The sequence below is a fragment of the Eleginops maclovinus genome, chromosome 9 (assembly GCF_036324505.1).
Source record: "Eleginops maclovinus isolate JMC-PN-2008 ecotype Puerto Natales chromosome 9, JC_Emac_rtc_rv5, whole genome shotgun sequence".
Lineage (NCBI taxonomy): Eukaryota > Metazoa > Chordata > Actinopteri > Perciformes > Eleginopidae > Eleginops > Eleginops maclovinus.
Window position 1 is genome coordinate 21,290,824 of NC_086357.1, and position 27,055 is coordinate 21,317,878.

The window sequence follows — 27,055 nt, forward strand, 5'->3', positions numbered from 1 at the left end:
AGATGTGAAGCAACACAGTAAGACCATTTCAGGACTTGGAGGATTGTCTATGAGTATATTAGTTAAAGTCATTACCCCACAGGACAAACTGTAATTGCCTTGGCTATAACCGGACTTTTCATCCATCATTAACTCAGAAACATTTATCTGTGTAATAGTAAGGTTTTTAGACCAAATACCTGAACGTTGTTTGAGTTTAGCGCTAATTTTAAGATGTTAGAATTGAACATTTGAAGCATGAAGATATGTTAAAATTAAGATAAAAGTTAACATTATACCTGCTAAATATGAATGTGTTAGCATTATCCCTGTGAGCAGGTTGTCATGCTAGCAATAGCATTTAGCTTTTGCTCATAGCTGAGCATAGTTCATCCTTTCAAAGCTCCTAGCCTAGCTCCAGACTCTTTTTCTTGATCACTGAAGATTCAATTTGGTGATTTAATTGTTTTGAGAAAATTTGTATTCCAATGAGAATAAAACTGGGAAAAACTCCAACTAAAAGTTCCTAGGTAACTCTGAACACTTCTATGACTTTGCAAAACATAAATTGGTCCGACTTCCTGCAGTGTAAATCATGTTCTCTTTCTTTGCCAAGTTTGTTCTTGTTATCGCTCTGTTCTTGACCTCCACCCACCTCTGATAAAGTTCTGCTCGGCCAGGGTGTGGACACTGGCCAGGTGTCCGCTGTGCTCTCTGCAGTCCTTTTCGGCGTCCTCCCAGGTGTGTCTCCGGCTGAAGTACCTGTAGCAGTGGCCGTGGAACTTCCTCCATGTGTGCTCGCAGCCCTCAGTGTCTGGTGGAAAGGGCAATTTGCAAAAAGAAGGGGGAGGTAATTGAAAAAGACAGCAATTAGTCAACGGGAAATCCATGATAAGAGAAATGTGGGTTTTAAAAAAATCGTTAGCACCCACAGAATAACTGCTTTGCACAGGGATGCAGGATTGAGGACTAAGAGGGCAACAACCATTATTCTTTTGTATTTGTTTTTGTATCGACACAGCATATTCCTAATGTCCTGCAGTACGCAAAATCTATATATTGCCTTTCCCACTCTTCTTCTCTTCAGCACCATCTTGCTTTAAGTGCCCAATGTGACTCTCCATCTCTCTCTTCATCTCTTTGATTTGACTTGGACTTTTAATCCGCAGCAGAGGCAAGCCGGCGGTGAGACAGCTTAGACCAGTGAAAGGGCGTTTTAATCTATTCAAACGACAACAATCCTTAGAAATGGCTTCCAGTGCACAGCGCTCGCTTGGTAATTAAGCCCTGTCACAGTCCTGTCAGCACACACACACTCTCCCCCCACCCATCCTTTCCTCCTCCTCTTCCTTCATCTCTCTCATCTATCGCCCCTCATCTGTCAGGGGGGTTAGGTGGGTGTTATGAGCTGTACGTTTCAGATGTGTGTGTGTGGCTTTCGGTTCAATGCTGGATTGTGTATGTGTGCAAACGTCTGTGTATCTGAAAATGTGGAAATGAATGGTGGATTTGAGGTGGTTCAGGCTTTATCCGTCAGCTAAGCAACCTCCTCTCTCCCGCCTCATCCTCACCTCCTCCCTCCCTGCAGGGTGGGGATCAGGGAAAATGCCTCTGCTTTTCCTCCTCCAAATGTGAAGCGACACCAGTAAATTGCGTGGTGCAAATTGGGCCGTATGGGGCCCTGCTTAGTATGCAGAGAGATGCAGTTTGGGCCGAAAAAGAGGCAGAGAGGAGAGGAGTCCATTATGAAAGCCCTTCTACAATGTGATATAATATAAGGACCTTGAAACCTTCATACTTCATTGAGAAGTTAGGTGCTTTTAGTATACCTTTAAGCTCTGCTCCATTCACCATGTTGTTCAGGGCTGCCTGACGTACAATGACACTCTTTTCCAACATGCAATGCATCGGGTCCCAGCCAATCTGCTATCTCGGTTCAAGGTCTTGTTGGTCTAACAGTATGTTATGTTTGCAAAACAAACTCAGTTGGCATGCAACTTAAATATTTCAACATATATTTATATATTCTTTCTCATGGCTCAGAAGTGGTTCACAAATCCAGTAAGTGCAAAATTGATTCACTCTTACTGAATGTGAGCAATGATGATGAGTGAGGTGTAAATAACCTACAGTATATCCAACATACAATAGCATGTTAAGATATACTTGACTCAGAAGTGTCATGTCTTCTTCATGTCTCATTCAGTTAACATACTGTAAAGCTGAAAGGCTCTAGGTCAGACACAGATAAGTGTGTTATCAGTTAAACATTCACATGTGCATGCTGGCTGCAGATAGAAAGAGAGCAGTGAAGAATAAAGAGAGAAAAGTTATCTGGGAAATGTATGGAGGCAAATGTCTGTCAATCATTCCTCCACTGGTCTATCCGAAAAGCGATTATTGAGTTGAAACAGAGTCCTATAATGTAAAGAAATGTTCTATTATCGCTGTGACATTGAGTCATGGGCAGAGTTACTTCAATGCATCCGAAAACCGTCAAGTACCAAAAGCTTTAGTAATCCCGTACTAAGTTATTCAAATCAAAATGTCTCAAACGTAAAAGTGTTTGACACAACCAAACGTTTTGCATGGCTACTTGTTTTTATCAATTTTTCTTTTCTGTTTTAAATTACGCAGGTTAAGCCAGGTGTTCATCAAGTATTATGAGGTGGTAACAAACTTGGTAATTGACCTTTACGACGCATATTAAAATAAATGATGCCTTACTCAAGTAGAAATGTGATTGACGATGCTCGATGACTATCAGCGTACTCATCGCAACTTCAAAAGAGGCCCCTGGATGTACGCCAAACTAACTACTCCCTCAATAACTATTTGCATTTCTTTACATATGAAATGAGAATCGTCACACCACAGACATTTTGAAATCATAAATCCACGTCAGTTGAACAGAACTATTTAAAAATGACACTAAGATGTATTCCTGTCATTCTAATCTGAATTTACAGAGTCTTTACAAACAAGATTTAACATACATGCAGACTACAGTAGTGAGTCATCACCTCTGGGTTTTGCTCGAGTCGTACTACTTTTAGAAAATGGTCGGTCTCTTAAAGTAACAAGAACTTAATGATTTGTTCTTCATGTTAATCAAAATCAAGTAAGAAGAGTATGAGCTCTTATGTTCAACCTGCACATCACAATTATTTAATTGAATTGTTCAATACAGATGATTAATGCTTGAGTTCCTCTTTGAACTTCAGCTCAGATAATCGAGGAATTGTAAAATTACCGCCTCACTTCTGTTACTGGATCTATTAATTTCTTCTGAGCGGTTAAGCGAGTAGCTCTGACTACAGTTATTGTTACTGTGGATGATTAATCCAAGTCTTGACCTGCTCAAGGTTCTCATGGTTGACTGGGGATGGGATCTGATGACCTCAAAACAAGCTAATGACATGAAATCCAATTAGCCACTTTAACCTTTTCAGCCTCGTCTGGGTGGCTCAGTGGCTTTCTGGTTAGCCCCATTTTTTTATTGAAAGATGATCCTGGGATTACTTCCTGTTCGGATTTTGCCCTCTTACAGATTTCCTTACATAATCCACAGGGGAAACAATAATATACGTATACTTTTGAACATGAGTACTGTGTCCGTCTATAATGTTTGGGTTCTACTCAATCCTTGGTTTCCTTCAAACATTTCCTTTGCTTTCATACAAGCTAACACTATCAAACTCTAAAATATTTTAAATAATGACCCTTTATGAGAATTGTAAATGAACTCACCGGACATTTATGACCAGGTTAACACTGGGAATTTATCACAGTTTTACAGGAGGCTGGCTGCATTAGAGTCAGGAGTTTGCAGCCAACATGTTCCCTGTAGCACAGACTGTTTGCCTCTGAGCAGAGAGCAGTAGATTAGCATTAGGTAGAACGATGTAACTACGGTAATCTCTGTTCTTATGAGACCAAAAATCAAACCCTGCTGCTGTTATTTCCTCTGCTGACTGATAATTTACTCACTCCGTCATCAGACCTGGAAGCTTCCTTCTCAAAATGTTTGCCCACATGGCAGCTGTGCATTGTATTGTCATTGGGAGTGGGTCCAGTTTGGCTCATGAAGGTGGCCCTACGGTTTATTATCTACAGAAACAGGGACAGGAGAGTCAGGGTAGGTGTTTCAGAGACACACTTTCTTTAAATATGCACACCTTCATTCGATCACACACTGACTGCTGTGAATCTGTAATGTAAGACCAATGCTGGCCACTAATAGCTAAAAACAAGAATTATAAATCACACACACACACACACACACACACACACACACACACACACACACACACACACACACACACACACACACACACACACACACACACACACACACACACACACACACACACACACATGCAAGCACTATTTTATTTATCTTATTTGCATTATGTATGTTGAGTTGTTGGAGGAGCCTGGGATATAGGATTTTCATTGCACGGTGGGAGCTCTGCAAACAGAGAAACAGGAAAATAAAGCAAAGGAGTCACAGAAACAGAGAGACCAAGAGATGTGGAGAGAAAGAAAATCAGAGGAATAAAGTAAATAGGCATGTTTTCTCCCCCTCAGATCTTCAACCTAGTCTCTGCTGATTTCTTCTCCCACTCGCTGACAGTGACGCTCAAAGCCCGACATCACATCATCCTCTTCAAATATTTAGACATTACTTAAGTCGTCTTCTTTTTCCTATTTCCCCTCTGTCAGGCAAAGAGAGAGGCAGGGGGTATGTTTCAGCGATTAATGTTCCCACAGACTTTGGTGAGCGGCAGTTAGGAAATAAAAGTCGTACACTTCCAGATGAATGATTGGCTCGTTTATCCACATCACCAAGAGAAATTTCTACTGCTCCCCTTTTTTTTAGATCCCTGAATGACGAAACGGTGTGTACATGTGTGTGTGCCATTCTGCCTCCTCCCTGTGTGACGCTCAGAAGGCTGACAGCTCAGTGTGCCATTTGCAAGCCGACAGCAGTCCAGAGAGAGAGGAGTGAGAAATGAGAGAGAGAGACATAGAGGGAGTCTGCTGATAGATAACCAGCAACAAAAGGTGACAATTTAAGAAGAATGTAAAAACAGACTGTTTAATTATTAATGGTTGATACAAGTGCAATATTGCTAAATGGAACATCTTAATAGTGTTATTCTCACAATCCGGAGTTATGGATGTTACAGTAATACAGCCTCAGAGTGCAACATGAATGACTGATGCCAGTCTTAAGGCTCATTCTGCATAATTTACCCATACACGTGTCTATGCAGAGTGATGCTGAGGGGGGAGGCAGAGGTAAAAGTCAGGGCCGCAAGGGCAAAAGATGAAAAGTCGCTTAATATGGACACAGTGTCTAATTGGTGAAAGGGGAGAACAGCACACACACTCGACATATTTGTGTATTGTTGTCTGCATTAGTATTATTTAGAGAGAATGAGCAGATAATAATCTATCAGTGTGCCGCTATGGAAAGTGAATTGTTTAGTTATGAAATCACCAGGACATAAGTAGTAATGTTAAGCTTATTATTTCCTAATTTCCTTATCCAAAATTAGCATGTGCATTGACTTTGTTGTTTTAAATGAAGGAAAAGCTGCTAAAATATGGTTTAGAATCCCTTCCCTTCACAAAAAGATAAATATAGTGTAGCAAAAATGTGGCGGCATCACAGAAACATTTATACTTAATGCACTGCCGTTATGTAATTAACCATTAACTCAGCTGACTGCATACAGATATATAATACATTATCCAGTAAAAATGATAAACAAAAGAACGTTTGTTTTTTTGCTGAACACTTTCTCCACACTATTAGTAATTTAGCTATACAACTTATTTTTGTATTCATGCTCGCGACATTTAGTCAAGCGACCAAACTGAAACAAGTTCCTGTAATGCAAAGTTCAGGTTCCTAAGTTCCTAAAACTTTTTGTGGTGGAAATAACTGTGAGATGACAGTAAATGTAAGCCAGGCTTTATAACCTGGCCATCCAAGTGCTTTGACAGTTTTCTTGGAAGTATCAGAAGTGCACTGAACCTCTAGCGCTGCCCAAAGTAGTGTTTTACAGTGCTCCATCAGAAACCTTTATTAAGTCACAGCAGAGGGACGCTCACTGTTCTCACGCTCCTCCTCTTTTCATCTATTGTAACACCTGCTTCTGTGCTTCTTCCCTATTTTCCACTCCATTCTTTCTTTGCCTGAACTTCCCACGACTCCCAGGAGAGAGAATGACAGTTGCTTCAGGAAAATTGTCTAATTAAGCACCTTGAATGAGAATAAAGTACTCCTAACTTGCTGTGAGGAGGAGAGTTGGCAAGTCTTGAACACAAAAGCATATGGAGTGAGGGAGATGCCTCGCTGATATTCCATTTGAATAGTTTTTGCCAGACTTGGGCAAAATTTCAGGGATTTTTTTGTGTGCATCTGCCTGTGTCGGTGTTTATGCACCTGAGCTCCTGTCAGTGTTTCTTCTCTCTTCAGGAGAACCCACGGTAAACCAAGTTGCTCCAGTTCCCTTTTCTTCTCAGTCTTGGCACGTATCCCTCTTGTCGTGTTATTAGAATGCATTAATCTTCATTAGCATTGATAGCCTGTAAAGGCCCAGAGGATGCACAAAAAATAATTTTGAGACAAGCTTTCTGCTGAGTCACCAGTTTAGACAGCGGCAGTACATTCAGGGACAGAGAACAGAAGCTTAGGAAAGTCTGTTAACTCAAGCTGCCTTCCTTCTCAGCCTCTCTGTCAACTCTGAGAGCCGATACTTGATCACAAAAACAACAACTGTAATAACGATGATGTAAAAAACAAACAAACCAGTAAACAAAGAACTACAAAACGTTACAAAGCAGTTTTTAGACGACAAGTTCAGCTCAGTGTAGTGAGGCTTAACAAGAGTGTAGAGCGTGTAGAGGGGAGATAAACTTGGAGTAGCGTGTCTAATTGACCAATGGGATTCCAACAATGGTCACAAGTGGTCCAGAAGCAATGGCATGATAAGGGCTAAGTGACTGATACCTTTAAATGATACGTAAATCAAACAGTTTTTAAATGTGTGTTTCTCGTGCATTACATCTTAATGCTCTTAAAAGTTTGGAATGTTTTGTAAAGCACTTTTAAATGCCATAAATCCCCAAGATTGTCAGCAAATAATGTATAAAGCTGAACAAGACATACAATATTTTTTCATGCCATGCATTCTCTTTTTTGTCAAAATCTGGCGCCAACATTACACACGAACGGTCACCAACAGTAGGCCTGGCGATCAGCTTTGTGATGCTCATATCGGCTAATTTAGCCTGAAGCTGCTAGCAAGATTAACAAGTTAGAGAGGTATCTCACTTCCATCTGACTCCACACCCTGGGATTTCTTTCATTATCAAACTTAGTACGCAAGTGACATTACTTAAAGTTATTTATCTGACTTTGCACAGCACACTGCGAAGTTTCAACATACTTTTTTTTACAGCTATTTACACATTCAGCAGTACTCCCTAACACTTTGATGTGTAAAATCAGAGCTCCTTAGGGACAAATAAAGTCAAGATAGAGTTAGGAATTCGAAACACTTGGGTAAACCGTGAGGTTACGAGTGAAAAAGTGAATGTTGATGCAGGTCTGTGAGAGCAAGGGAACTCTGTTCCCCTGCAAATTCAGATATGCCCTCATTAAGATTCACTACGTCACACATAAGCACCGGCATGGTATGTCAATAGGGAAGTGTCCAATTTGGAAGTAGTTCCTGTGGATAAGCTGTCAGAGGATAGATAATATGCTTAGACGTTTGCAATTCAGAGCATCATCATACACTCATTTATTCACAGCTACTGACTTTAAATAACAAGAACATTACCTTCACTGTGAGAGCATGTATATGTGAAAGACAAGGTGGAATGCGGTCAGATAAAAGAGAGCACAATGATGAAGTGACAGAGCGACTGCCTCTAGAGTTTTGTGAAGTGATTCCCCTCAGTCTGCTCTCTTGCTCATTAGTCTCAGTGTGTCGGCTAGAGTTCATTGTCTGCTGGCTGCTTCCAATCTGCAGTTTCTGGCGTTGCTATTGGCATCAACGTACTCAAAAGTCGCCCTATCTGTCTGCCCCAGATTCACCCGCCGTCCTCTTTAGGGGAAGTTTTGCTCTACTTTTCTTTAGGTTTCCTGTAACTCTGTCTAGCTTTTGTTTTTCTGTCAAATGATTACCGTGTGCATTTGTATCAAGTGTGTTTTAAAGTGTGTATCCTGTGCCAGTAGAACGAGCGGGACACAGTGCCTGAAACGCTATTTTACACTGGATTATATTGGTTTCAGTAGATAGTGATGACATACAATGGTCTCACTGCACTTTCTAAAGCCTGCAAACATAACATTTATATTTCTAAGCAAAACTCAGGCACTATCGCCTGTGTGTTTGCCCTCTGACTGCTGCACAACCTTTAGTTGCAAGTCATAGTTGCCAGTGTTGCAGGGCAGGCAACAGAGTAGGGGAAGAAGTAGAAAGATAATTGGCGAGCATGCCTGTGAGTTTTGGGTGGAAGCAAACGCATTTGTAAAACTTGGGATTAATTATCCAGACAATCCCTTTAACGCAAGCTTTCTGTTTTCAATTTGTAATTATTCGGTTTGTTAGAGGATTATTGTGTCATTTAGCATTTGTGTGTTTTGTAAGTAAGAGTCATTAACACTGTAGTTTACTGCTCAGAGTCAAATCCGATCGACTGCCATAAGCGGCTGAATAAATAAAGCGAAATATCGTATGATAATTGAGTTGGACATTTGGGTTCTCACATACAGCTCCTGCGGGTAATGTCTAGATAAGTTCAGGGTCGCTGTGCATGTGGGATAGGGACTGCAGTGTATGTGTAGCTGTGTGAAGGTCTGTTAGGTGCAAGATGTCAACTTCACAGCTCTAGGAAATGCTTAAGCATCGCACAAACATTTCACACACAGTCACTGCAGAACAGCAGATGCGGCCTGCACAGACTACAGGCACACTCACACACAAACACACTCACACAGGGTGACAAAACCTCCTGCAGTGCACCAGAGATGAGAGGCACACAAAGATGCAAGGAGTGCAGGGAATGACAGCAGAAAGCTAGGGAGAGAAAAGGAAAGGAAACAACATGAAACAGAGGTGTCTACAGGAGAGGAATTGCAAAGTATCAAATCTGCACTCTTACACATGCACGTTATGTTGGATTTCTCCCTGGAAAGTCTGAGCGAAACAAATTTCAGAGTCAACGCAGCATGAAAAGAGAGACGGCAGGAAAGGAGCTGATGAGAAGAAACCAGTTAATTCTTCCTCTGTCACTTTTCACTTCTGTCAGGCTGAGAGAGATTTGGTTCCTGCTTCCCCCGATTAGGCAGCGGGTCTAAAAAAAGGCAGGACGGACTCAACAGTCAGTCTCAGGGCTAGGGGGAGAGAGAGTTAAAAAACTGAATGACGTCTCCGTTGCTCAAATCAAAACTGCCTTTTGATTTTTTTCAACAAATATCTATTCATTATTGAAACAGACCTGTCGAAAAACTGCTTTCTACAACTACATGGCAACTACAAGGGCTCCTGTAGAGTACATGTAAATGGTCGGCAAAGTTTTAGATCCCAAAAGATCACACCAAAGGGAGATCCCCCCGCCCCCCAGCCTCCATTGGACTCCTTAGTTTACTTCCGTAACATAGTGACATCACAATGTAACACTTGCACCTCTATTGGCTAGTGCTCCAACACATTGTATGTGATAGGCTAAGGGGCGGGACATCTCTTAATAGTTGATCAATCACAATCACAACGGAGCCGGCCAGCTAACCAATCAGAGCAGACTGGGCTCTGGTTTCAGGGTGTAAAGAGGTGCTGCAGCACGGGCACCTTTTTGAACATAAAAGCATCTAACATGTCCCAGTCTAGGCACAAAGTACAATAATAAAACCTGAATATGAGCATAATTGGGCCCCTTTAAATCCTAAAATATCCTAAAAACGTGAAAAATGTCTAAACACTATTATACCTTATTGAGCTCTCATGTTTTAAAGTGTGTGACGGACAAAACACTGTAATAAATCAGCCTTCCTTACTTGTAAAAAGGTGAAATAATTGCGGAAAATAATAAGCCATTTCTTCTTCTCTTTCAGAGCATTAACTGGAGGACTTCAGCTCTGTCAAATTACAAATATTGACTCTCTGATGGGATAACCATGGTAACAAACCAGAGTGAGCCAGCATTGGTCCAGATCAACCCAGCAATCAAGGCTGTTAGCTCACAACGCTTTCATCAGAGGGGTGGGCCACAGAGCCAGTTGGAGAAACACTACTAAGTCTGACATAACAGCTACTGCAACGTTGGCTTTTAACTTATTTTATTTTGTATAGATGCAGGCTGGACACAGGCAAAAAGTGACCATTATCAAATTATTGTGACTGTTATATGTAATGCACTAAAACACATTTAGCTAGTAAGGCACGTTGCTGTTGTTGCATCATTTGCATCCTCTATATATTTATTTTACCACTCAATGCCAACCCTCAATGCCAACGTATTAATTGTAACATCACAACGGCATGGGTGTCCTTTATCTGCAATATACAGCGTTTTAAAAGACACTTTAGCAAATGATGACCAAGCATAACTCATATCCTAAAAAGACACAACATGTTTTGAAGGAATTATATTGTAAACAACGTACTGATACTGACAGTAAAGTTAACTATTAATGTAAGCGACCTGCAATTTATTGAAGACTTCCTTTGAAGCCAGCAAGGGCAAATGGCCAGAAAACATTAGGAACATATTCAGCAAATCTAAGAACCATCTTGCAAATAAAATGAAACGGTTTTCTCGCTCTGATTTTCTGCAGGAACAACTGAAATATTGCCAGCGGCGATGCAAAGTGTTTGTGTTACTGTAATTGCATGGCTTTGTTTGATGGTCTTACTTGCATACGTGTAGGTTTGCATCTTAATCCCTCAAGTGAGAATCTATATTGCTCACACAGAGTCAGAAAAAGACAAAAGGGGCTGTCCTGGTAGATCCTAGATCATAGAGCAGAGCATGTGCCATTAAAGTCATTGCCACAGTTGCCCTCTCTCTTTCATCCTTCTCTGTCACTATTAAATAAAGCAGAAATGCCCCCCAAAAAGAAAAGTTAAAGCCATTGAATCTATTCAGCCTCTGAACACTCTCTCCCTCCTCTTCAGCACATTCAAGAACATACAGGAAATGAGATAGAGAGAGTCGGACCACTTCACTGAGACAGGGACCAATTGGATGACATTTAAATAGATGGAGCCTCGGTGGAACGAATGAGTTCATTTCCAGCGTTCATGTCGCGGTTCAGACCCCCCTCTGGATATCAAACTGAGATGACAACGAACTGGCAGAGCAACGCCTGCTGCAAATTGTACTTTTCACTGCTGAATCCTATATTTCTGGAAGCATGGAGCAGCGAGAAATAAAGCTATGGGAAAACACAGAATTCAGATGTACACAATCAGACCTGCTGCTCCCAATCAGGCATCAAGGCAGCGACGCAGTAGGAGAGGAAACGTACCAGCAGCCCAAGTGCATGTCAAATCAAAGGCAAATTCTGGATGGAGATGTACTTAAGCATGTGCCTATTTGTGTGTGTGTGTGTGTGTTTGGAAACTCTGTATGTAGGTTGTGCGCTACTGGAGAATGAAATCCAAACTGGTGAGACTCAACCGATAAAGTATTTAATGATCTGCGTTGATTTAAAGAGGCTGTATATTTATGAAAAGACGCCGTGAAGCACAGTTGTACATAGCACAACATACAAATCCATGTACTGTTAAGCCTCTGTGGCTTTTTTCACTTTCTTGTTTGTGTATGATCTGCACCACAGGAGAGGCATAAATATTAAAAAAGGAAGCCATGACTCCGGGGAAATTACAAAAAGGACTTACTGAAGTTACATTTCCTGCAGTGGAAGATCAAAAGGGCAACTACAGTTTGAGTTAACAAGTATGTGGAATACTGTTAGATTAAAGAGCTATTTATTTACTACCGCTCTCCAAGCCACTGAATCCTCTTGCGAATCCTCATGTTTATCAACCAAACTTTAGTGAGGTCCAGAGAAAGTTGAGTTACTAGTGCATTGATATAAGCTAACGGTGAGGAAATAAGGGTTTCCACGAGTTACATTTCAAGTTAGTAGTTGATGTTTCTGCATGGATGCTTGTGTATAAAATACTAGAAAAAATAACGCACACCAACGGTTGTGATGAGCTGCCGAAATGGGATTTGAATTTCTCGATGGTGTGCCAAACCACTACAACAAGCCTGCACAAACGAGGCAAAGTGAAAAGATCATTCAGAGCCTGCCAAGCACTACTGCAGTTTCTACAACATTCAGAAGGTCTGTCTGCTGCTTCTCTCAGGCTTCGCTCTGTTTAAGATAAGATAACATTTACTTTATTAATCCCAGACTGGGAAATGCTTGCGTTTCTGCAGCAAAATACCACACAATACACAATACACATAGGAATGAAAATAAAATAAACAATTCTAAAGAATGAACATCTTACAGAACAAATACAAATAAAAATAAACCGGCTTTGTATGTATATGTATATATGCAGTAGAATATGAACATAAATAACAAGTAAGACTATTGAATTCACAAAATGTAACGCAGGATATTATTTACATTATAGTGCAGTGTATGGATTGTTCTGCCCTGAGTGTCTCAGTCCACAGCAGGGCCGTAGAAATCAGAGCCAGACGTAGAAAGAGAGATATTCAAAGTTAGAACTCTTCTAAGAGTCGAGATCGGAGGTCAGGCTCGACCAGTAGTGTTACATTTGCGTGTACGTATTTCAGAGCAGATTCCTATGTAAATCTCTCCTCTCCTCTTCCCTGTTCTCTCACCCATCTCTCACACTCTCTTCGTGTCTCCGACTTTTCATTCTTACATTTTTAGTTGTCCTACTTTAATTCTAAGAGATGTTGGGGTTTTGGATTATTCAGTAATAGCATTGTTAGTTGGAAAGCAAACTCCAAACTCACACAATTCAATTCCCAAAGTATCCCTTTTCATTTATTATATAATACATTTTTATATCCTGGAATGACTTTTTGTTCATTTGTATAGTTAAAAGCAAAAAAGCTACAAATAATAATGAAAAAAACAATAATTTTGGTACAAACTGAATTTAAAAAATGCCTTATTTGCTATTGTTTGTTTGTAGATTAGCCATTTCCTCACAGAATCTGGCACATACTGTAACAGGCAGCTCATGGGCACCTTTTCCCCATCTTTCCAATCTAAATTCTCTGAACTGTGAATATCATAAAGCTTTTTGACTCTCGGGATGGTTAGCATAGTTTATTCACCTCCTTAAGAAATCTGAGCCCTTTTCCATCAAATTGTGCAAAAACTTAAACAATCAAACCTAATGTATACAGCAGCTGTTGGTTTCCCTCATTGATGTAACATGCAGTTTGTGAACAGCCTCCCTGCTCGGGCCCGTCTCACAGGGGAGATCCCGTAATGAGAAAAGACACCAGCTGGTCGCAGGTGTGGTGTAAAAAACCCGATACATTATTCCAAAGGGTTTCCCTCCTCCTCTTCCTCCTCTGTCTTCTTTCAGATTCTCGTCCTCCCACTTCCACCGCCTACTCTGTCTCCATTAACCTTGTTGTTTCCTCTCTAACTCTCCTCCCAGTGTTGCTCTTTTAGCATCATCTTTCTCTTAATGTGTCACCTCCTCATCCTCCTTTAACTCCCCATCACCCTCTTTATCTTCATCCTGCTACTATCAAATCACATTGGTGCTTATCTAAGTTTTTACAGCCTTGTCTTCCTTTTTTAATTTGCATAGCTGTCTGTTTCCACAAAACACACTCCCCTTTGTTGTTATTGATGAGTTTTAGCACAAATTGTTACCTTTCTCACAAGCCGCTCCTCCGTAGCTGGGCAGACAAAGACACACAAAGGAGTTGATCTCATCGATGCAGGTTCCCCCATTCTGGCATGGGTTGGACTGGCAGTCATCAATGTCTAGAGGGAGAGAAAAAAGGAGGGGGTGGATACGGGTTGAGTCAGGTTTGATGCGCGCACACGCACGCACACGCACACACACACACACACACACACACACACACACACACACACACACACACACACACACACAAAGCACTTTCCAATCAGGTACTTAACAAGCTACCTGCAACAGTTTTTACTGAACCCTGAGAGATCAAACTTTTGGACAGAATTGAGGGGTTTTTGAGAAAGTTATAATTAAAGGGAATTGATTGAACTTCATCAATGAGAGGTTTGGGATGCACTGAAGCGCATGAGGCTAATAGCAATGTGTTGGCAGGACGTGCTGCAGTTTTCTAAACCTGAGCTGAAAGACACCGAGTACAGAGTGGGATGGAGGGTAGAAAGACGGAGAGCCACATGGAGGTTAGAGAGTCGGATCCATCAGTTGGATCTTCAACAACACATTCATGCAAAACGAGTTGTGTGCAAACTGTGTGCAATTCCATTGTTATACGTGCATAATCGACCACAACAATGCAAGCAGACAGATGACGTCTCTGAGTTTTGCAATTACCAAATCAAGTCTTGATGTCGGTGCGCATAATGTACACACTCACACGAACAATCACACACACAAACATATTTTGCAGAGGCGTTGCAGGGGTGAGAGTTCTCATTTAGTTGAAAAATGGTAACTCTATTTCTCGAGCTGATCTGTGCCTAGGGGTAAAATCATTAAAACTGCAGCTGGCATCCCACAATCCTCTGCCATCACAACATCTCGGTGAGTCCCTGGGGCCTTGGCAAGAGGTCATTGGAGCAGAAGGGGAGTGAGTGGAGACGGGGGTGGCAGGAGAAAGTCAGAAGTGACGAAAGATGGAGGGAAGGAAACGTTAAAACACATAGAATGAAGGTGATGTAATGAAAACAATGGGGGGGATGATGTGAAACTGCGACTTAAGGAAACTGGCAAGTTTCATGGTTGGATTACAGGGGCTTTGCAGGCAGACAGTTTGGGGCGGAAGAGTCTGTTTGGATAAAACAGTGTGACAGCTCCATTCCCGGTGCCCTGCTCTGGGCTGGCTGATATTAAAGGCTGAATTTGATGCAGGAGGTACAGACCCAGCCAGAGGAACAACATGGCATTTGTATTGGTTTGGTGTATCTTCACAAATCCATGTTTAAGTCTCTGTCTAACTCATGACGGGGTGGAAATAAAATATAAATACGGAATAGAACTACACAGCAGGGGCAGCAATTGAGTCACACACACTTCAGAAAATAAGTTTTAAGGCAGACGATCTGACATCTAACAGGGGGCTGAGTTTGGGCTCCAGGCTTTGATTTTGTATGACAGTCAGTCTGCATTACAGAGTAGAGGCAGAGAGGGTCTGATAAAAGATGCTGTTGGAATGCATTATGGGAATTTGATGATCCAACGTGATTTATTCAAGGGACCAAAAATTCAGGATTTAATTTATTCTAAATCTGTCTCTAGTGAGTCCCTCAACATTGAAAAAGTTGGATATCAAATCGCTGGTGACGACCTTTAATCTTGTTGTGATGCTCAGACAGCTTTGTTATGGGCTCCAAAAGTTTGGCGATAAGTAAATGGTTGTTGACATTCTGCAACATTAATGATAGGGGGAATGTGAATATTCATGAGAAACTACATTAGGTGTTCTATGCAGGTCACGTAAGCTGCTGTAATGATGATTTTTTTTATTACAGCGTGCCATAATGTTAGTGTATTTCATTAACGTTTCAATTCACCACTGAGACCCAGCAGTCACCACTAAGTGAAGACATTACTCCACAGGATAATGCGCTAATTGTGACAGTTAACCGCCACAAAACAATTGGCCCCACTCTCTAAAAGGTGCTGTGCAGTGAGAAGAGGTCATGCTCACTTAATGGTGTTAAATGGTGTGATGTTAAAGTTAAAGGACAAAACGCAGTATTTTAGGCCAACCAGGCATCCAGTGATAGGAACCTGTGTGGGGTAATTAAACCGCCTGCTGGAGTCCAGGAGTGACGACATAAATAGAAGTCATAGCATGCAGAGCAGACATTTTCTGCTATGTTTTTGACTATAAAATAATGTGAAAAATGTCATGTTTAAGTACACATCACATTTGAAACCATATAGCTTTAAGTATTTCCAGTGCAGATCGACAAAACAGAATGATGTAGCCCCAAAAATCAGTAATAAATATGATAATATGAATACAAATCCCTGAGTGAACGTTTGAGGAAATATAATTAATATCACGTGTAAGATGAATGATAGACGCTGCAAATCTGCCCCCCTCCCTCTACACCAGGAACTAGATGAGCAGGTTGCCAGTACAGCTGTTCAGAAACAGCTACTGGGGATAATATGAACCAGCATCTGGCCTCATTAAGCACTGCAGCACTATGACGAGTGGTGAAAGCCCCTGAATTTTAGGAGCACTGGGGTCAATAAAATACGTCTCTGAACATCAGCCATTAGAGGGGCCACAGTGGGCATGCGGACATAATCTGTTATAGCATCCAATATAGTGAAACCATCTGTAGGCATCGGCAGCTGGAGTTCACAGACCTTCATCTCGTCCAGTTGAGGCAATTCAAAAACAAAGATTGTCAATAAATACCAGCCTTATCCTTAAAGACCAAACACAAGTAACTTGATAATAGCCCCTTTTTTTTTAACTTGCAACCAATTAGATGGCTGTCCTCTTAAAACCTTATAAATGGGGATCTCTGGCAACAAGGGATTAACACAAATCATAGCTTCAGATTTAATCACGGAAGCCTTCCGTATACTGTCTTCATGCAGATAGGTATACAGCTAAACTAAAACTTCACCAATACATTGGCTGGCCTGATGTATCCGCAACAACATATATAAGCTTATTGGCAATATATTGGAATTGTGTGCATGTCGGTATTGAGGTACCGAGAAAAAAAAAGTAGTGTTTGAGCTTGTGTGTTGATTATAGTGTGCCTTTCCAGCTGAGAGCACTAATACCTGGGAGCTGTAATGCTAAAAATGGCTCCCTCTTTACATATCTAAGATTATCATTAAAAATGTTTACGCTTTATGTGTATGTAGAAAAGACAATTAGCATAAATGTTGTTATCTGTACTTTTAAACTCTCAAATATTAACACCCGGACTGCATTAAAAACACACATCAGTCATATGACCCAAGTATCAAACTGAAATAAGGATGAAGTTAAAATCTCTGAGGAAAACTTTGAGTATAGCTTTAAAAGTCAAACTATTTCCAAGTCAGACATGTTTGAAGACTTAAAGTAACAGTTTGGCTATTTTACAACAAACAGGTTTACATTTAATAAAGAATGTAGACGCAAACATTGATTATTTCATTAACCGCTGGGCTTCCAATGTTTCCTACAATGAGGAAAAGTCCATTCTCTGTGCATGTGCTCTGAAGGGTTATACATTTCCACATCACACTTTGTTGTTTAACTTGCTTATAAACTATTGATGTTATAAAATCCCGTTCACACAAACACATTTACACATCAGATGTACCCTGAGTGCACTCTTCTGCAGGAAATGTGTTGATCACTCCCCAAACAGTATGCTGCTCATACATCCAAATAAAGTCATGAATTCATGCTCATGCTAATTCCACAGTAAATACCTGATGATATTGTTAAAACTGCATACCATATGGCCGTGACAAAACACTGATCCTCAGTGTCTGTCGGTGTCAACCTCACCCCAACTCAAACAGAGCTGAGAGGGCCAGAGCGCAGCAGGCCTGTCCACTTAAAACCCACTCAATGTTCACTCTGTCCAACTCGGCTTAATGAAAGAACCATCTAACTTCAGCAGGTGGCAGAGTGTGTGTTTGTGTGACTGTACTTGTGCATTTGTATGTGTGTGTGTGTGTGTTTAACTACGAATCTCTGGCCCATTCCCCAGTACAACAAAATCAGGCCTGGGCAGTAGAAAAAGTCTCAAGGGAGTCGGGAGAGCTGTGCTCCACTTATCTGCTGGCAGCTAAATGGATGGAGGGATAAACAGGTGCCAGCCACCGTGGTAATTGCTGGGCGCTGCTAAAACACAAGCAAAGCTACCATCTTTTTTTTAAGCCAGCGTTTTTCATTTCAATCTGTCAGGAGAGGCAGTAAATACATGTGAGTAGTCAATGTGACTAGCATAATGGCAGAGTTGATACAAACATGAAATTGAAGATTAAATGTGGTTCACTGTTGATTGAAAAATTATGATGTTTTGATAGGAATGTTTGATTGCAGGATAAATATGTAACCTGTTCTAGTTGTTTGTCCTCCCCTCCCTGTGTGCATCTGAGAAAAGATGGTGAGGGTCAGGCCGGAGGATGGGGAAATTCAGAAAGAGATATACGAGGGAGATTAGTAAGACGGCCGCCAGACAAACCGAGGTTGGTGTCACTAGACAGAATATCTGGAGGCTTACTGCAGGCATGTGTCGAAACCAAGGAATGAATAATTGAAAAGGGACAGAAGAGTGGAGAAGGAAAGAGATGGAGAGCAAACTGAATTTAGGGTGAGAAAAAGCCCTAGGTCAGCCTTAATCTATTTCCCTTTTATGATTATTTGTCAGTTCAATATATCAGATAAAATGCCTTTTACCTGTATACTCGATCAAACCTCAGTCTATCTCAAGATCAACTTTATCACCTTCCCGTCCTCCCTGACACTCTCGTCCTTCTGTATCTGGCTATGCCCACCTCTAGAGGGTCTTTTTCTAACTTACAACAGTGGGATTTATGCTTTCAATATATGCCCCAGCCTCAGCATTTTTAAATGCTCAGGCCAAATAAAAAGTAAACAGCATCTTTCAACGTTTTATAAATGAGACCTCAACTGCAATCAGCAATTTCATGGCTATGAATCCTTGCGGGTTTAGCCAGGAATAGTCTAGCAAACAGGGATAGAGTCCACTCAGAGGGTAATAATGACTTGGAGAGAGGAATCGATATTTCAGCCAAGGACTGGCGTGCATTAAAACATGGTATATTATTTTTCGTGGTCCAGTAACTCTGCCATAAAAAAGAATGGCCTGCTTTACACAACCAGAAAAAGGTTAAAATCCCAGACTGTAACGTTCTGCTGGCAATGATAAACAGATTTTGATAAGGACAAACTCTGACTGGCTGATTAAAAAGATTTAAAAACGGTTAAATCACACATCAGGACTCTTAGTAAGATTAGAGAATCCTGAGAGGTCTATGGATTATTTAAAAGGCCGCTTTGAACACAAACAAGACATAAAAGCTCCACTTAAAGGATCTGAAGCCTTTCGGTTATTTTTCACAACACAAATTCCTCGTTTTAAGGTTAACAATTGAGTAGAATGAGATTCTGAGCCTTAGATACACCAACTAAAATAAAGAAATTATAAATTCTGAAAATGGGATTTTCTTTATCTGATTCTAGTATGAGGAATTGGGGAACACAAAAACTCACTTTCTGTCAATGTTCAAACACTTCAAGGGAGGCGTATTCATCTGAATTAATAACTCAGACAGTGTTTTAACTTTGATTGTGGTTCATTTTATTATTCAATGCAGTAGATAATAACGGAGGAATTTCGCCATTGTTTGTGTGGATGTCCAATCAGTTGTAAATGTAGCTGATTGAAGAAACACTTTGCTCAGTGCTTTAGTGAACAAGAAAGTGGAGTTGTTAAATCTGTGGTTCTTTCCGCTCCCACCATCTTCATTTGATGTGACAGTGGCATAGTTGGAGGCATTAAAGAACTGGCTGTTTCAGCTTGGATTTATCTAGGTAACCAGGGGGTGCACACTATGTGCTGCCCGAAAACAGAACTTGCTTTGTCTATGTTTGTAAATGCTTGAATGGCATCCCAATATAAGTTTGGAGAATGTTGTAGATGAGGATATACTGAACAGTGTTTTTGGATATTCACGTGCATTTATCAGGCTAGAGTATACTGACGAAAAAGTGCAGAAGAGAGAGGATGCTTTTGCCTTGCCAGAGCATATATGGCTGACGGGGAGGGCTTCTACAGCTAGAAAGCAATGCATTCTGGTACATGTAGGCACTGCTGGCATTACTCTGTGAGACCTAGAACCTAGAACTCTGAATTCCTATGCAACAGAGCACGCAAATAGAAATGTATGCTTCAGTTGACATTTACCTTAAACACTGATTGGAAAGCAACATAAAAGGTAACACATTTTCCCCATAAAAGCGTGTTTTTGCTGACTTCCAGTGCTATGACATCTAATTTGCTGCAGATATGTAGACGTTTAGTCCAGCATGTGTCAACACACTGTGACATCACTGTTGGGCGAGGTTAAACAAGCTACAGAGCACTTTTCTGATTATACCAAAACACCTCTAAGTCTTGTTATTGAGGCCGAAATTTCCCATGCCACCATTGGTTACCCTGCTTGATGTTGATCTGTAGCACGTTGTATGCTTTGCATTTATATTCTAAATAATTCTTCTGTAATATATGATATTTGGTCAGTGTAACTAGGAACATGGTGTTACTTTTTACTGATGACATTCACAGTCTGATATGTCTGTCTTCTTGTCTGTCCTCCACGGCTCATAAAAATGAACTGAATGCTGTCAGACAGACTATTTAAATGCGAACCAGTGAGTTGTGTTGCTAACGTCCTATTTTCTCCACCAAGCGCTCATAAATATTCACCAACAACATCAAATAAAAGGATGTCAAAGTGAGAAGCATTTAAGGTATTCTTTACTTAGCATTTGTTGCCTTTGACACAAAAATAGCTACAATTTCCTCTGCAATCTTAAGAGGTTCATTCTGAATGTGATTTAAAGTGATTGTTGCTCCTGTGTTTAGGAGTTGGAGAGAAAGAAAAGGGGCCGGCGGCTCATTTCAAACGCCAAAAATACTACAAACATCCATATCTGAGGTCAAGATTGTAGCCATTTTGCTTGTCAACTTAATGACTGTTTGCTTTGCTGAGTGCTGGGGGCAGAGAAATTCAATGCTTAGTGTAGTGTTTTATTCTTTAGTGGCATTCCATTTCTGAGGGTAACTTCCTCAAGGACTAAAAGTTTCTTAAAAATGTGACATTGCATCGTCAAAATGGTATCAAAACAGTATTTTCAACTGAAAAGATGAAGGCCATGAAAAAAGGAAAAGGGTATAGAGAGAAAGAAATGTGTTGAATACAGGCATCGCAACTGTGTTGATTCATTACGAGAACTCATGTGTACAGACAGACAAAAGAAGCAGGTGGACGATGAGCCAAGGATAATCTCATTATAGGCTGTATATGATTCATCCCAACTTCTGTAGGTGGCAGGCAAAGGCATTTGAAAGCCAGCCAGTTTGTCCTAACAGAGCCAGAAAAGCACAGTTTTCGCTGTAGTCTAAATGCCAGGCGTACAGATCAAACAGCAGTCTGATCAATTACACAGAGAACCTTTGAACCGGCAAATGCCACGTGGAGACTTCACATCTGACAGGGTTGTATGGGGGGCATGGAGGGACAACATTAATCCCACAGAAGAAGCCTTTTGACTGCCACACGGAAGAAAGCAAAAATGCATGCAAGAAAACGTCCATCACTCAATATGCGCAACACACACTTACACACTGTAGCAAACACACTGGGTGGCGGTCTGCCCCATTATCAACCGGCAGCAGAGACAGATCTGGTCACTCTTTTTTACATTTGCCTAATTGCCTCCAAACCACAGCCGACATTATGTAAAGATAAATTGACAAGGAATCTGGTAAAATGGAGGCTTTGAAATGGAAATGTTTGTCACACAAAGGCTTTTTGCTAAAAGGCTCTTTGTGTTTTTCATCATTCATTGTGCGAGACCCTGGATGATTGACTTCCTTTAGCTAGCTGAGGGGCATTGACATTTCCATGCCCCTTACAAAGATGGATACCTTTCTATTGAACCGCCAGCTCGTCCAGACAGCATGCACACTCAATGGACCGTGTTGTGTTCTGTCAATAAGTATAATGGCGGTGTGCATTAATCAGCATTAGTGATTTTTTTAATGGGTTTATATGAATGTAAGTTGATGTTAGGATAGTGTGTGTGAAGAGTGCAAGATAGAAACAGTTTCTTAACCACACTCCACAAATGTTTGTATTATTTGTGCACCTGTGAGTGTGTTGGAACAGCACATTGTTTGTTTTTGCAGAATGCATGGCTGCAAGCACACATTTAATGTACGCCTGTGAATGTCGAGTCACTACAGAGAGACTCTTTAGGCTACAACGACAGATACTAACTGTAGGACAAAGAAAAAGAAGAATCACAGGAACAGGTCTTGATTTAAGCATTTCCACAATAATTAAAAAACGAAATACCTTTCATAATTTGTACATTTGAAATCTTTGGTCGCAACACGTAGGCTTTAGAAAGTGACTGACTGAAAATAAAGGAAACAGATGGGTTCATAGCCCATAATGCCTGCAGGATAACTGTGTGGTTGGTTTAGAATAAGGAGAGGGATATTATATCTTTATAGTGTGTATACTTTGCAGAGCGTTACTGTCCATGTTCTCCTTAATCTCAGAGACACATGAAAATGATGGCAGAACGTGGGTTGAATTCAGTGGCCATACAGAGGGAAGCAATCCAACAAAATGATACCATTTCATCAGACAAAATGTGGTATTTCTGCCTTATAAATAGCAGAAAATGAATAGCAAACTATGATATGTATGGCGAAATGTTTGCAGAAAAACCTCACCTCACTTTGAGATCCATTTAGCAGCCGCTCCAGAGCTAGTGATAATATTACATGATATTAGCAGATGGTTTTTGCCTAGGTGTGAAAGCTAAATAAAAAAGCTAAACCTTGATGAGGGAGTGTTCTATCAGCTGCTGTTTCCAAGAACCAGAATACTCTTTCAGTCTTAACTTTAAAGGACAGGACGTTCTTGAAGTCTATAGAGAGGGATATTGTTAATGCAATCTAAGTTATATATTTCTAAGGTCATTCCAAAAGTTTCTCAAGCGAGTGGTCTAAAAGTATTCATCATGTGTTTGCAATTCCTCAGTCATCTTTGACATGTATGACCTTAAAGGACAGTAAGACTTACCTGTCGCCTCCCAAGGTCAAAAGACAGAAATCTATGCATCTATTAATATGTTCTCTGAGCAGGTTGATGCTTGAGGATTGGACTGTGTGTGTGTGTGTGTGTGTGTGTGTGTGTGTGTGTGTGTGTGTGTGTGTGTGTGTGTGTGTGTGTGTGTGTGTGTGTGTGTGTGTGTGTGTGTGTGTGTGTTGAAGGAAGAAAGCTTCCTATATAAACGACTTGAATTCTCTGTATCGGGGGAGACCCCACGCGCTTGACTGCCGGAAGCAACGTGGTGTTTTCACATATTATGCTTGTTACGTAACAATATAATATTTAACCTCAACCATTTCTGTGACCGTGTCTTAATGAGTTTCTATTGATTAATGTTGTGGGTGTTAAGGTCTCGGATCCACGACAATATCATTTAATCCCTGACAGCTGGGAAAAGAACTGGAATCCACAAAAGATACTTAATGGTGTAGTTAAGGTTAAGAATGAATTCTGGTGCCCAACTATGGTACAACAAAATCGACATCAGTTTTAGAATCAATACATGTAGTTAGTGTTATTCTAAAATACAATACATACACATCTGTGTTTCTGCTGGCACCTATGAATGTGTGTTTGTCTGAACGGACAAGTGAGTTGTTTTTATTTCTCTCCGTGTCTGTCTGTATTTAGATATGTGTTTGTGCTAGCAGTATACTGTTGAGTCTCGGGCCTCAGCTGTGTTTGGGTGGGGTTGGATTATAAAAGGGATCAGGATCCGCAGGGAGGAGAGGAAACAGACACACTACACAGCAGCTCTGGTACAGCCCAAGGCTCAGTGCAACGCTGATCAACCTATCAGAGGATCCAGCGTCTGGAGGAAAATCATTCTGGGGTTCGTGGTAAAAATAGAGAAAATGCTCCATCTATTCCACTTGCCAAAGATGTCAGGATGAGCAGGGATATGGAAGCTGAGCGCTAGGCCCAGACGCAGTTACATCTTTGAGCACTGACAATGTTTGGGGAGGCAACAATGCAAACTGTGTCTGGGTTTACCAGATTTCCCTGTGCGTCGAGGGGAAGTGAGCCTTAGACCCGCCTTGTAGACATTTCCACCCAAAAATCAGTGATATGAAATACAAAAACAGCAAAAAGATTCATCTTAATTCACGTGTTGCAGCATTGATATGTGGGTATTCATGCATTGGTAGCGTGTGTGCGCCCACAGGATGTTTCAGACAGGTCCCAGCTTTGGTTGACAGCACTACTGCAACACTCCTAACAGCCTGGGAAAATGTAATGAGGCAAAGTGTCACAACATCTCACATCGCTCTGCTAGCCCTCAGTTCTGACAGTGTGACTCCAATCAGTGGTGCTGTGTGTGTGTGTGTGTGTATTCACTGGCTCCATCTTCAGTGTCTGTTTATATTTTGTGTGGGAAGAGGCCAAGGAGAAAGATGCCAGGAGCAGGAGAAGCCAAGCAAGCTGCCACAGAGCCACCAGCATCATACTGCCTCAATCTCTATTTCTGTCTCCTCACAGAAGGAGAAAGAAGGAAACTGGAGATAGTGGAGGAATTCAAAATAAAAAGAAATAAAGAATACATCCAGAGAATCATCAGTATTTGTAGACGCTTATTTTTCTTGCTTTTCCTTTATTTCTCTTCTTCGTTTCTCTGTCTCCTCAGATACTTCCTTCTTCCCTCTCTGCTTTGCATACTACTTTTTCATCAGTCACTCCTGAGCCTCTTCACCTCCCATTTCCTTTTCCTCCCTCTGGAGATGTATAAATGGTAAGTTTATCCTCCTTTGCCCTGTGGGTCCCACCAGGCTAATTTCCTTTGAGACAGGAGGGTTTACAGGTGTCCCTTTAGGGCTCCTGGTGTGAGCAGTAGCAGCGTCCCTCTGGGCATTACAGGGTTTGGCCTGTTCTTTGCTAACTTTATCGGCCTGAGACACCTAGAGTGAGATCATTAACAAACCTTGGCTTAGCTTAAAGGAGCTACACGTCTCCTTAAATGGATTGTTAATGCTACTTCACTCTCTTATTCTGTTTCTCCACTTCCTCCTTTACTTCCTTCCTTCCTTTATTCCTTTCTACCTGGCTTCGTTCTTTGCGTCCTTCCTTCCTTCCTTACCTTTCCAGCTTTTCTTTCTTCCTTTCCTTACATTTTACCATTCATCCTTCCGTTACTCCAACTCTTTTTCCTTCTTTCTTTCTCTTTTGGTTCTTACTTCTGTGAGCGTACACACTTAAAAATACAATATCTCTACTCTTAAATGTAGAGCAGTTCCCCAGAGGGGTGAATGACAGGCTATTCTCTGCCTCGAGTCGCTATTTCTGACATACTTAAAGAGGAAATAGTAGAGTGGAATCATCTATTTTTTCCTTAGTGCTGTCAGAGTAATTTAATCATTGACAGAGAAATTATATGAGGATGTGTTTCTGAGTTAAGGGTGCTCTGATGTTGAATCTTTACATCTATTTCTGAAAAGAACTGGCTCATGGACCAAACAAACTCCGAGGAAAGATTTAGTTATGTTTTTTTTAAGCTAATTTGTGTTTGACAGTCAATCATACTCAGGCCTGGTCAAGGGCTTTATCCTTTTAGCCATCTTTGTCTCTTTCCCTTTCATGCTTTATTGCATCATTTCTCTTTGTCATTGTCATTGTTGTCCCTTTTTTTTCTCTGTCCGGCTACCATGGAAAGGAAAAATATAAAATGACTTTGTATTGTTTAGTATGGTTACTTAACTTTAGTGAGTACAGTATGTGTACATGCAGTTGTAAATGTATGACTTCTTTGAGTGTCCTTACATCCTTAAAGAGTATCATGCTTAAGGAAGAAAATGTTGTCTATTTATGTTTCTGAAAGGAATTGTGATGGAAACTTCTGAAGCAATTGAGACGAAACTCAGAGAGACACGGGAGAGCTGGAACTTTGATGGCAAACACTGAAGGTTTATTATGAAGTTAACGGCCGGAGAATTGACAAGAACTCTATTGCAGTACGAGGTTTTAACTAGTTCAGAGTGTATGATCAACATTACTTATCAGCGAGACAAGACAAATATGGACCCTGAATCTGTAAAACTGTCGTCCATGGAACAGAATGTGCGTCAGGGAACCTACATTCCAGAAAAGAAGGGCTTCTAGATGTCCCTGAACAACAAACTCATCTTTCATCTCAGGTCAGCTTGTTCTCGGTCAGAAACTGCCATCAACAATGTGCCCAAGCTGCCCCTCCTTAAGGGAGATTACAACATGCCCAAGGCCGAAAGACCTATGCCATGGGAATACAGACATAGGAAGGAGAAAATGATGAACTGTGTCAAAGGATGTTTTAGGATTTAGGTTTAGTTTAGGGCAGATTCACTTGATGAAAACACTGGATTGGTATTTCAACTATTAGACAACAATAGTATTTGTGGACGACATAACTTCAAGTTCTGATAAAATGATCATTTTGTATTTAAATGAGTGAGTCAGAGAAAAGACAAGCTCAGATGTAGTGTTATAATTGAACATTTGAACTGTTGATGAGTGGAATGGGGAGGATACAGCAGAAATATGTGATTTGTGTTTGATAGCATGTAGAAAACCACCCACATGGACCCTCATAAAAAGACTACAGTTGTCCCAAACTCCACAGGATGCCTTTAAAGGTGCACAGGACCATTAGGGCTACAACTTGTGTGAGCTTTGTTGTATGAGTGCATGTGTTTTTATGGTTCCATGTGAATGTAGCATTATGAGATCCATATTTATACTAGATGATATATTTTTCTGTTCCAGTGTGCAGGTGATTGTGTGTCTAAATGTGTGGTTTGTGTGTGTTGTTGTGTTGTGTGAGTGTTTTTAGAACACTGATAAGGCCCACATGTGTAAAACCCTGTTCCCTCTCTTCATGGGAAATCAATTTGTTCTGCTTTCTACGTGGCCAGCCTTTTATATGCTTCACTTGTCACCCAGTGTATACACAGTCATTGGCTCGATCCATCCAGCACGATACACACACACAGAAACAC

General features: G+C 40.9%; 1 protein-coding gene across 1 annotated transcript in view; it reads right to left on the reverse strand.

Moving 5' to 3' along the window:
- Positions 1-27,055, reverse strand: part of ncanb (neurocan b) — a 126,631-nt gene that overhangs the window by 17,832 nt on the left and 81,744 nt on the right. Inside the window, 2 exon segments of the mRNA XM_063890442.1 lie at positions 635-793; positions 13,886-13,999. Of these exon segments, the coding sequence (XP_063746512.1) occupies positions 635-793; positions 13,886-13,999 (273 nt within the window).